The sequence below is a fragment of the Brienomyrus brachyistius genome, chromosome 15 (assembly GCF_023856365.1).
Source record: "Brienomyrus brachyistius isolate T26 chromosome 15, BBRACH_0.4, whole genome shotgun sequence".
In the NCBI taxonomy this organism is placed as follows: domain Eukaryota; kingdom Metazoa; phylum Chordata; class Actinopteri; order Osteoglossiformes; family Mormyridae; genus Brienomyrus; species Brienomyrus brachyistius.
Genome location: NC_064547.1, coordinates 5,921,214 through 5,933,723, shown reverse-complemented (window position 1 = coordinate 5,933,723; position 12,510 = coordinate 5,921,214). Strand labels below are relative to the sequence as shown.

General features: G+C 39.9%; 1 protein-coding gene across 10 annotated transcripts in view; it reads right to left on the bottom strand.

Annotated features, from left to right (window-relative positions):
• celf5a (cugbp, Elav-like family member 5a) overlaps positions 1-11,929 on the bottom strand; it is a 156,382-nt gene extending 144,453 nt beyond the window's left edge. For all 10 annotated transcript variants that reach the window (XM_048976953.1, XM_048976955.1, XM_048976957.1 and 7 more), the window contains exon 1: positions 11,458-11,929. In XM_048976953.1, the coding sequence (XP_048832910.1) occupies positions 11,458-11,815 (358 nt within the window). In that variant the 5' untranslated portion in view covers positions 11,816-11,929. The remainder of the gene's footprint in view (positions 1-11,457) is intronic.
• Between the last annotated feature and the right edge of the window lie 581 nt (positions 11,930-12,510).

Sequence of the window (12,510 nt, the reverse complement as noted above, 5' to 3'; positions counted from 1 at the left end):
ATAAAGAATATATGTAATAAACGTGCGATTTCAATATATGCAGTAGACCATTCTGATTTACAGTGATCTTACAAGAGGATCTAATGGAATATTTCACAAACATACATTTAAATAAAAAGCAGTTTGTGGGATGTTATATAACATATTGAGTTGTTTATTATTTGTGTTGCATGCCTCCAGTACCACATTGTACATCTTATATTGTGTAGGCAGTCATAATGAATCACAGGAAAAACAGAGTGAATATGCTTTATAACAAATCTGAATCATTTCATTCCATTGACAATCAGCTTTGCCTCGCCTTAGTCCTGCATTATCAGCAGAGTGACAATTTGTTAAATACTCAAAGATTTATTAAGTAAATGCTGCGCCGACTGGAACAAACTGCAAACACATGTAAATGACAGAAATGTAATTGCAGGGAAGGGCTTGCTGTGACCAACAGAAGGCAAAAATGAAACCCCACAGATTCGCATCCAGTCCTGTCTAAGCAGTGATAACACAATAATGTGAAAGTAGCAAGGCTACAGCTGCAGTCACCAAGCCAATCAGAGAGCGGCTCCGTGAGGTCGGGCCAATGGCAGGCACGAGGGGGCGGGGCATAGATCACACGGAGTGCTGTACCGCACAGGTGGATCGGAGCTGGAGGAGGCGAGATGCTCTCATAGTGGGTGGTGGTTCATCTCTCTCCTTTCTCCGCAGTAAGGGAGCAGCCTTTTGGTGGGGGGAGGCTGGCAGGCAGGCGGTGATGTCATGCCAGTAACACGGCGATGACAGCTTAACCTATTTTCGGAAATACCACCAATTCTATTCATAGCTCTGCTGAGCGGCGTGCAAATCATATAACCCTGATGAATCTTACATATTATAATATATTTCTGAACTTCGGAAGTCTCCATAACACGTTATCTAATATAAGCATGAGTGATATTTATTAAGAGTGATATGAACGCTACGGTTTAATTTTTTTGTAGTTATTAATGCCTCTCTCTGCCGTGTTGACTCCCTTCCAGCAGCACAGCAGTAAGTGATTGTGTTATATAACTTGTCGGCATGTACATCTTTCCACTCTGCCACAGATCACTTTGTCGCCGCCTGGACAGTGTCTACTGTTCATTGTGCCACAGCGCAGACCTCTCAGCCGTCTGTATCCCTGCATTTATTTTAGGTGTGTTTGGCACATAACGTGCAAGCTTAAAAAAAGGCACACAGGGCGGAATGTCGGCTGTCATGCGTTAACGCTGGGCAGCAAATGGGCAGTGTTACTCGCTGCAGATGCATCACGTTTGTTCATATGCTGTGTGTATGTATATATAAGTAAGCACGAGCTCATATATGCGTGTGTGTGTGTGTGTGTGGGGGGGGGGGGTCTGATTAAAATAATGTGATTACAGGCTACAGTTTACAACACGATCACCTGAACAAAATTATTACATTCCTGTCGATCACTGAGTACTTAAGTAAAATGTTTTAGCTGCGGTCATGGTTTAATTTTAAAATCATATACTAATTCTATTTCATGTCATGTTTGCAGGCACATTAGACGAGACAATAACCCTGATGAAATCGCACGTGCTATCAGTTCAGTTCAGCTGGATTTCAGTGGAATTCTTAATACCGGCATGGCAATACATTTAGTGGTAATTTGATTCGAAAAGGAAACAGAGCAGACGAGAAAAGTAAATCAAACAAACCACCTCTTACAATAGTTGATTTGCAAACTCTCCACAGATGGTCTTTCAGAAGCAGTGATCATCCAGATTCATTCTGAGTGCATTAAATAGTATTTTAACATTATTTATTAAACACTTTCAATAAACCAGGCCAGTAATTCTTACCATCCTAAAAACAAATTAAGCCACTCATAATAATAGACCTAGCTTTGTAAAAATTTATATTCACAGAATATGCAATAAATAAAATTATATTATTAATGTTGAAACATAGTATGCATTGTTCACTTAATATGATCCCGTACTGATAAAGTAGTATGGAAGACACAAAGCAGAGTGGGGGGGTTGCTTTATTTTACCAATATTTCTTCAGCATCCAACATTCTTAAAATGTGTTTGTATATCGCGCTGTTTCTACGCCGATATTAACTTCTGTCACACAAGCTCGAAAGAAATACATTTCAATTAGGAAAAAGAAGAAGAAATGAGTTAAGGCTGCACTTAAAATTATTCCTTGCTCACAGATGGTTATTATGTTATACATAAAATCTGATTCATTGCGCTCAATTATAATGAACAGTGAAATTATCCTTTATTATTCCAGTAGAAATAATTCATACAAATAGCATGGCTGTGTATTTCGCTTCAAAAGCTGCTTCAATCCAGAGAATTCCACAGTATTCATACAAAAGTATCTATCTATCTATCTATCTATCTATCTCTATCTATCTATCTATCTATCTATCTATCTATCTATCTATCATTTGTCCTTTCAATGGCATGATAAAGACCAACCATTAAAGTCCATCCTCGATCCTCTCCAGCAAAAAGCATATCTCATATTTTCATACACAAATAGTGTACAACATTTTAAGCTGCATTTTTGGGCTGTAATCATTGTTTGGTTGGTTTTAAAAATGAGCCACACGGATTTCACAGAGAAAATGATAAATGTGTACAGCGGCTATGTGAGGTGAAAAGTCTCCTTTTTTGAGCTCCTAAAACGCTTCTGTAACTTCATGCATTAGGGGAAACTATTTAGGGGAAAATGGAAAATTGTTAAGTGGTAGCAAATAGTGGTATCAGCACAATCGGGGAAAAAGTTCACCGTAACATCAATATGCTGATTTAAAAAAAAAATAATGTCTAGATATAAAGTATATAAGCCTGGGATTCATTAGCGTTTATGCCGTTTAGCCATTAGCTATTCTGTCCATCTGTTTTCTATAGCGCTTATCTGGCACGGGGGTACAGTGCGTCTGCGCTCACTGGATGATAGTCCATCTCAAAGCACACACTCTCACACTGAGGGCAGTTTACTTGCACTTCACTCAGATGCATATTTTTGCACTGCAGGGGCACCACAGCATCCAGTGGAAATGGATCAAGCGAATTCCGCACACACAGCCTCGGTTAGGGAATCAGACCCCTCAGGGCTGTAGGCAGTGGCGACAATGCTACCCACAATGCCACTCTTCTGCTGCCTTTAGTGGCTATTGATTAGTTAAATGTATTGGCCACTTTGTCCATGCATATCAATCTGAATCACAGATCTACTAAGTGAATAGGATTAAAGTGTAAACATCCATATTCCCGCTTATTGAGTACAGGGTCGCATGGAGGGGGGGGGGGCTGGAGCCTATCCCAGGCAGTGCAGGGTACAGCGCGGGGGAAGACCCTGAACAGGATGCCAGACGGACCATCACAGGACACATAAAGTTTAAGCTGTGGGAGGAAAACAGAGTGGCTGGGGAAATCCCTCACAGCACAGGGCGAAGGGGCGAGCTCCAAACACACATGGCTGGGGTGGGATTTAAACCCGCAGCCCTGGAGGTGTGACCCCACAGCACAAGCTACTAAGTCACCATATCACCCTAAACTATTAAATATAATGTATCCATTTAAATACAGTGCCAGTCGAAAGTTTGGATACACCTACCCATAGAAAGGTTTGTTTTCAGAATCAGAAGAACTTTTTTGAACCCCCCGAGGGAAATTATTTGTTTTGTGTCGTAACATTTTAGAATGATTATGAAAACATCAAAACTATTAATATTTGGATATATGTATAGATTAAGAACTGACCAAAAAAGTGTTAAACAAAAAAAAATTGTTGGGTGGGGTGGGGCAGCTCTGTGGGTTGGATCCCTGAAGGTTGCCAGTTCAAATCCCTGTGTTGACAGAGTGATCCCACCATTGGGCCCTTGAGAAAGGCCCTTAACCCCAATTGCTCCAGGAACCGGCTGACCCTACTGTCTCCTCCACACCCGTTTCATGAGGTGGCCTCCTGAGATGCCTTTCCAGCTGTCCTGAAGGAGGTCCCACATATGCTGAGCTCTCATTGGCTGCTTTTCCTTCACTTTCTGGTCTAACCTCTCCAAGACCAATTCTCCTGTGTTTAGGTCATGTGATGCAACACTATCACTTTCTTCATAGGAAACTTGCTGTATCCAAACTTTTGACTGGTACTGTGTACTTTTTTTTTTTTGATGCAGTGGACTGGCTTCCTGGTGTACAGGGTGCCTCCTGCCTTGTGCCCAGTGCTTCCTGGGAGAGGTCACTGGGGTCCCCTGTGACACTGAGCAGAAGAAGTTGCTAATGGATGGATGGATGGATGGATGGATGGATAATTTATTCTTTTCCCATGGTATTTTTTTGATAGACGAATAGAGTAAAAAAAAATCTCAGTCCAAGGTAAATGAAAAGTGACGTAAGTCTTGTAATATGCATGTTTGGGATTCCAGTGAACCATGACCATTCCAGTGAAAGCAGATTTAACTGCGCCATAGAATCTGTTATCACAGAAGGTGGCCATGTCACAAGTAGCAATACTTTTCCTCTTTGATCATAAAACATTAATTTAAAGTATTTTAACGTATCTATTAAAAAGCATTTAGTTATAATAAAATTATTTCTGAATCCTCTGTCTAAAAGACTGAAGTAAATCCTTCCACGTAAGCACTGAACCGTGCACGGGAGATTTAATGATTAATAACTGCCTCACAAGTCAGGCAGGAATGGCCATGTGCAGAGCTGAAAGGTTGCAGCGTTAATACAATAACATTTTTTCCATGTGCTTTCAACCCAAATATCCTAATTAACACTGTAATATATGTTGTTCATTCTTTCTGCTCACTGTTGGCCTGGCTTACAAATTAGCAGAGAAACAAAAAGAGTCATTCTCTGTCAACATAATTTGTTTCTTTTTAAATAAGGCTGATCCATCAGCTGTGTTTATAATGAAATAAGTCATTCCTGCAACCGGGTTGGCTGTAGATTTACCTCAGTCAACCAAAGTATTTAAACACAGGGAGTGTCTGATTTGTCTTGAAAAAGGTTTTTTCTTGTGTCAGATTTGAGTATTTCATCAGTATTTGGTGATAAAAATAAAGACTAGCCGCATAATTTTATAAAAGTTAAAAAATGATTTTATTCATGTTGCGTATGTGCAAGATAGTTGGACACAAGTAAACATTAATCAGAGTCGTTTTCCTTAAGTTACTGTTTTTTTTTTCAGGCATCCACTTAAATTCTGCTTTACACAGACATGATTTTGTTTGTGTTTAATATGATTACTATACACAGTATATCAAGGAATGTGATATGCATGTGATGGTATAATTTTTTTACCTCTGTTCTTTCAGTTAAATGGTGGCAGTCTTTAATTTTTAATCGCATTAAATCTTTAGCTCAACTAGGATTGAGTTTGGAAAAGTATTTTTGCGCTTGTGAAAATGTTCAGCTGTATTTGTCAAGAGAAATAAGTAAACATTTTGTGTAACTTTCACATAGCAGGTCTGAGTTTGAACAACACAACTAAATCTGTGTCCACACTGCATGATATATTCAGAATTTACTCAGACGAATTGCTGTCATTACTAGAAATGAGTCTGATTAATCAGATAAAGCAAATCATTCAGCCGAGGCAGTACGCAAATACTAACAAACTTCATAGTTTCCGTCTGCGTTTGCATTGTGTTCTTACACAGACTTTTTGCTCCTAACATCAAATTTTACAGCTTATTTTCACCAAATTGTCTCCAGTTTGTGCATTGCATTGTTAGGGTCATGGAAATAACATATTTCAAAATGTAGTGGCAAACAAACCGTGATAATATACTATCTTCATTGCGTCTGTCTCGTGCGCAAAAGAAAAGCCATGCGAGTCACCAATCCTGCTTTTTACATTTTTATGTGGCAAAGACAAGCAGTATAGAGACAGAAAAGGTCCTATTTGCGTACACACTAATGACCAATGGAGTCCTCTAAAACGACAGGCGTGATACACATGCACAACGTTATGTACACTCTACAGGTCATGACGCCTTGGCTACCATAAAAAAACAGGATAAAATAAGAAAGCAGATGATAGGGTTACCCTCAATCAATCAGTCGTTTTCCATAAAAGGTGCCCTTTTAACGCGCCCTTCAAAAAATCCCATTTAAGTGAAATGCCACTCAATAACAGGAGATGGTGAGAATGCACTGCGGTTTTCACACGGCCTCGCGATATGGTGATTTCCTCGACATAAATAAAAAGCCTATGAGAAAAGTGAGCAGCTAAGCATGGGGCGATGCAAAAACAAAGTTCCTTACAGTTCGGCCAGTATCTACTGAATGAGCGCGAGCTCATCTTGAAGTCAGAGCTCTTAGCTCCTGTCAAATCCAAGCTGAGATGCTGAATCTTTTATGAGAAGACCCTGTTGCTTGTTATAATATTTACAGACGTCTCCTTGTACTCGGAACAGAGCCTTATTATTGCATTAATGTGGTATAGTTGCCCCTTTCGCTGCCAAGACCCAGACTAACATAATTTTTCATAATAAATCATAGACAAACATGACAAAGTGAGCGGATAATCATAAAGGGGGGGGGGGGGCTGCTGTATGATTCAGATAAAAACGGTTTGGGGTTAAGGGGTCTTAGTACAAGTTTAATCAGATCAAATGTGCAATCTGCTACTGGCCAGCAAACAGTGATTTATGGACACAGGGCTTGAAGAGAAGGTGTGCGGACATGAGCGTGTGGTAATAAAACTGCAAGGTGATTCCCCTGTCTAACGGTGCCTGGCGTGGAGTATTGCATGGCTGCAATTAATCTCTGTAAAAAGACCCAACAAAAAAAAAAAAATTAAAGCATCTTACCGGTGTAGCGGAAGAACAAAAGATAAATGTAGAATGTAGTTATCATGTCCTTGTGTAAAGAAACATTGCTTCACTAATTTATCTCAATACTGATACCAAATATCATTATACTGCCCTTTAAAGACCCAACCAAACAGCCAGGAAAACAGGGAGAGCCAGTGCTTCTCTGCTACCCCCCCCCCACGCCCCCCCCCCCCACCACCACCCTCTAATAACAAAGATTTAAATTTGATGGTGGCCAGTTCCAGTGTAATCATGTGTCACACACACACATTTGAAATTGCACTTACTAAAAGCAATTTACACAGTTATCAGCTGATAACTTTTCCAAAACTGTCTTGGCTGGACTTTTAACCTCCTGAAAGCAACATTTAATAAAATATATACGCTTAATACGGCCGAGCATATATCTGCTGACTTGGCGTATTCAGTATTTTGTCGTCTCTGTGTTTTAGCAAAGTGCTTGACGTATATTTGTTTAGTCTACATGCAGGAATGAGCCTGGCCTCCATTATCTGGGTCAGCATATTTTCCCTGACACCTCTTGACCTTTTATAACCCTAATCAGTAAAACTGAAACGTCAAGGTATAGTGCCCCCATTTCCGTCATGCTATGAATGTCTTATAATCCCAGTACCTTCTTCTGAAATCCCATTGATAACCTATAGTAGACGGAGCAAATGACCGATGTTCACACCATCTCTCCTCTCTGGTATATATGTCTTCTTGCTGCATGCTATTATCTTCCTTATCTATCATGCCCTCTCCACTATCTCGCCTTGCTGATATGCTGGCGATTTGACTGGCATCCTGTAACATAAATGTAGCTAATTCAAGTACATCTGATAATTCAGCTAATTGCTACAGCAATTAAAGTTTCACTGTATGTGCAACTGCAGCTGCATCAAGGTATATTTGGGAGAATGAATTTATCTGAATTAATTTTGGCCTTTTAGTTTAAAAACAGTGTGTAAAAGGTTGAGAGCGATTCTGCATGCAGGATATTCACCGCACCACAAAATGTTGGCTTTGCATTTTGAAATGAAAGGGCTGGAATCAAACTAATAATCACCTTCGCAACCCCCCACTACAGAAAAAAGCATGAAAGGAAACCACATAAATTGTCCATCAGTTGTAAAATCTGCGTAGATTACTGAAGCGTGGAGCAGAAGCGCATGTTTATTGTAACAAATTGATCAGTCAAAGGATGCGTCAGACAATCCATGTTTGCAAATCCTCATGAGTCGAGTTATGATAACTCGTATAATTATCGTTCCTTACGATCAAGTGCTACGTTTCCCCAAGGGAATGCCGGGACATTTTCACATGCGAAACACAAATCAAGTTTAATATAACGCAATTTTACAAAGCAACTAAATAAATATCATATTACTATGCCCACATTGGACACAAAGGACACTGGGGGCGGGAGTGAAAATCCAGCTGAAGATTTGTAAGCATCGTGTGACAATAATCCGCGGACAGCGGCATCTCTTTTTGTTGAGGCAGTCAGAGACTAATTCCTATAAATATGCCTCATGTATATATACATGCACGTCTATAAACGTCATGGCGAAGGGCCGAGTCGTCATGTACACGAAAGAAACTCATGTGTGCTTGCGTGTGTTTACACGTGGGTTCAATAGCACGTTTAAGCAAATGAGATCTATAACTAAATCCATCGCGTAATGCAGCGATTCACAATCATTTCCAGTTTTTTCTGATAATGACGCAAAGAAACCTTATGTTAACACGTCGCAGTAATGCCGTTGTCCACGATGTAATTACCTTGAAATGTACTTCTAAAAAGCTAGGTAACCGAATATATGTGTAAGCCTTCATTAAATATTTTTCCAGGTGTACATCGATATATATATTTTATTGTTTGGTCAATGACCATTCAGCCTTCATATAGAATTTATTTCGCTTAGTGAACATTGGGATTATTTGAGATTTAAAGGGTAAAGTAAACATAGTAAAAGGATTATATGAAAATTTCGTTTCGAAGAATTATCAGGATTTATCCACTTTCGACCCAACTCCTTAGTACATTATGCTGGCAAAACTGTTGCGTTGTTTCACGTCCACATCCATTCTAATTATACACCCCAACGTCATTTCCGCAAGATCTTATAAATTGTCTCTTTAATCCGTTTTGACATAAATTGACCTTTATCTTATATACACTGCATGGGCTAGGAAGAGCGTGAGAGTGGAGTCCCGTCTCACATTACTACAGTGAAAGTTCAGTACTGTTTATTCCGTTTTAGATTCGGTTAAATACGAATACATTACAACTGGAGATCTGTGTTGTCCTGCATGATGTTTGTGATTAACTGAAACAATGGTAATCATACTATTTTCATTCAATCAATGTACTTATACGAGTAATTATTCAAATCAGGTGATCAGCCAGTATTGTATTACATCAGCTAAGTCTATTTTATTAACTTTCACAAGCACGTCATAAAGATTAAACCCCTTCCATTCCTACGTGGGCATTGCACCTCACATTACTGATTAAGAATTATGCCCATAAATGCAAACTGATTTGAATTTATTATGGAAGCATATTTTTGTGTAACTGGGTGCAGTTACGGGCATTTGCTGTGGCACAGTGGGCCACATCGTACACGCACTCCTCCAGGGTTAGGGGTTCGAATGTCGGCCTCAGTTCTGTGCCTGTGGACTCTGCATCTTCTCCTCATGTTTGTATATAATTCCACTGGGTATTCCGGGTTCAACCCACAGGACAGAGATATGAGGTGGGTTGAAGTGGCACCTCTAAATTGCCCACAGTGTGTGAGTATGTGCCTTGTCACGGCCTGGCATCCTGTCCATGGTGTCCCCTCTCTGCTACCTGAGACAGGCCCTGGGCACACTGCGGGCCTGTCCCGATAAATGCTTGTGTAAATTGTATTAATGATACAATTATTTTTACACAGTGCACAGCAAAGTCAGTGAAGCTTTTTATATCATACATCTGAGGAATAGGCCAAAGGCACAAAACCGGAACTGAAATAAGCCCCCTCCTCTCCTCAACCTAGGATTTCAAATTCAACAGCATCACAGAGACAGGGCCTTGTTCTGCACTTCTGGGGAGAGGGGGGCTTATACTTAAATGTCAATTCAAATTTCCCCTTTATTACCTTCAATCAAGATGTATTATTAATAATCATAATCAGCATGAAGGATAAGTTTGTTCAGGGGATAGCGATTATGGTAATTTGCCTGTGTTTAGTCTGCGTAAGTTCAATATTTATTTATTAAATATAGATTTATATCAGTCTGATTTCTGTGCAAGTAGCATACTTGATGCACATATTGCAAGTTAAGTATGTTTATAAACGATAACAGACGATGTAAAATGGAGCAGGTTAAATTGGTAATCTCTTAGTCTGGCATGCACCTTTCACAAATAAACGATAAATAAACGTAAATTATTTTATTCTCAGTGCAAATTGTGAAAATATTATTTTCACCCTCTTTAGAACGCATTGTGCTAAATTGGTGAGCTTGGACGTTTTTGTATAAAAAAAGAACTACCAATTTCCTTTTAAATCCTATGGAAAAAAAATCTCAACATTCTTAACAATAACGGCGGGGAATATGGCGATTATGGAAGCAGCATAATTTCCTACAAGCATTTAAATGGCGACGATCTGTACACTGGATTACAATGTCTCATATTAACATTGTTTCTTGCCTATGCTTTTACAACCGCCCTGCCTTGTAAATCCTCCCCGTCCGCTGACCGCTTAAGAGCATCGGGTCTGACCGGAGATTTCGAAATCGGCTTTATATATCCATCTTACGACCTAAACCTACTATACTCCCTTTATTATATATTAACGCAATGATTTCTTATTGATTAGCGCATTCCGTATTTAAGCAACACAAAGACACGTTTAAAGAAAGCAGACGGATAAATAAAAGATAAATCCCTATGCCTTAGATGCGCGACTAAAGAAAGGCTCTTTAAAAATGCATCCCCCTTAAGCGTGACTGACCCAGTTCTGTGAAAGCGTGACAGAAATACAATTACATTGTAAAAGGAGAAGATAAGAACGCCAAATTATCAAATGCAAATTAAACGTGATATTAAATACCCCCTAAAATAACTGATACGGCCAATCGATTGCGCGACGACTGGAAATTGCAAAATGTGTACAAAATAAGCGGTATCCTATGTGATTTGGGGATTTTAAAAGAGTGCCCTGCTGCGCTAAAGGGAGGAAACGCACGAATACCTGTTTACATCCCTTCAGAATTATGCAAATGATGCCATTGTGTGTATGTAGTAACCAGATACAGTTTGCTCACCAGGTACGCTTCTGGAAAAAAATGTACCACAAATGTGCGCCCCCCCCCCCGCCCCCCCATACTTAGAGCATGTAAGTTTACATTACAATACACATCTTCAACGCACTGACTATACCCAGTGGTTTACATGACACATTTATTCTTACTAAATATATAGCTGGGTAAAAATGCCAAGTAGTCAATTATACCACGTTTGGCCAACGAACAGTCATACGCAACTGATATTAGACTGAATATGACAATATGATTCCCCACTCAGAGCCAACCGACCGCAGATAGTCATGTAGGATATACAGTTTTACGGGGACACGCGTTACCTTTGTGCATGCCGGTGTATCGGTCCTTCAAAACTGTCAGTTCGTGGATTTTCCCAAACTGTTCGAATAGGGGTTTCAGGTCTTTTTCCTCGAGGTTCCGCGGTATCTGCCCGATAAATAGCTTTATGGCATCTTGGTCTTTCATGTTGCCGCTGTCCGGATGAATGGAAATGGATTCTGACCCGTTCATGGGTTTTGTAAATGTGATCAGAGAGTACTGGTGCTGGTGCGAAATCAGTAGTAGTGGATGTTGGGTCGGTGCGGCCCCCGGTCCAGTGAAAACCAGGCTGGTGTGAGCGGGATGGGGCTGTTGTAGTTGCTGCTGCCTCCTTGTTTCAGTCTGAGTGAATCTGGCCATTCCGAGCTGGGAGCAGACTGGATAATAATGACAACACACACACACACACACAGACACACACACACTGAGCGAGAGGAAGCACTCGGCTGGAAACCCAGGCTCACTTTCTATCAGACACACAACACACAGTACACATAGTACAAGAGAGGGGGAGGGCGAGGGGGAAGCTTCCCACGGATGGTCCCATTATCTACTCGTGTGCGACATCAAGTGGACAGACTACGGCATTGCAACACACCCATTTTGGGTTACCCTACTTGGGTATTGTAAACCAGTTTCACTTTCCATTCGGAATCGGGTTAATAGATTACCACTGTCCTAGATGATACATTTTCCATTTTCTACATTTTCCAAATATGTAAGAAGAGTGTAGACGATTCACAAATATTGAATTAATCCGGCATGTTATTGTATGTGTATCAAAAACCAAACACATTTCAAGGAATCCTCTAGATGAACCTGCATAAACTTTAAAGGAATGAAACGTTAGGACAAGTGAGAACTTTTTATTAGATATTTTCATTTCACCAAAGTTACAGAATCTGTAAGATATTAAAATGTTTCATTATAGAGTCCTGGTTTACTACAATCAAATGACTTGTAATCAAATATTACTACTACTGTGCTGTTTCAGTAAGAGAATCATAGCACAGTGTTACCATGATCCTTTGGCTGGATAGTATCATGCAGTAATT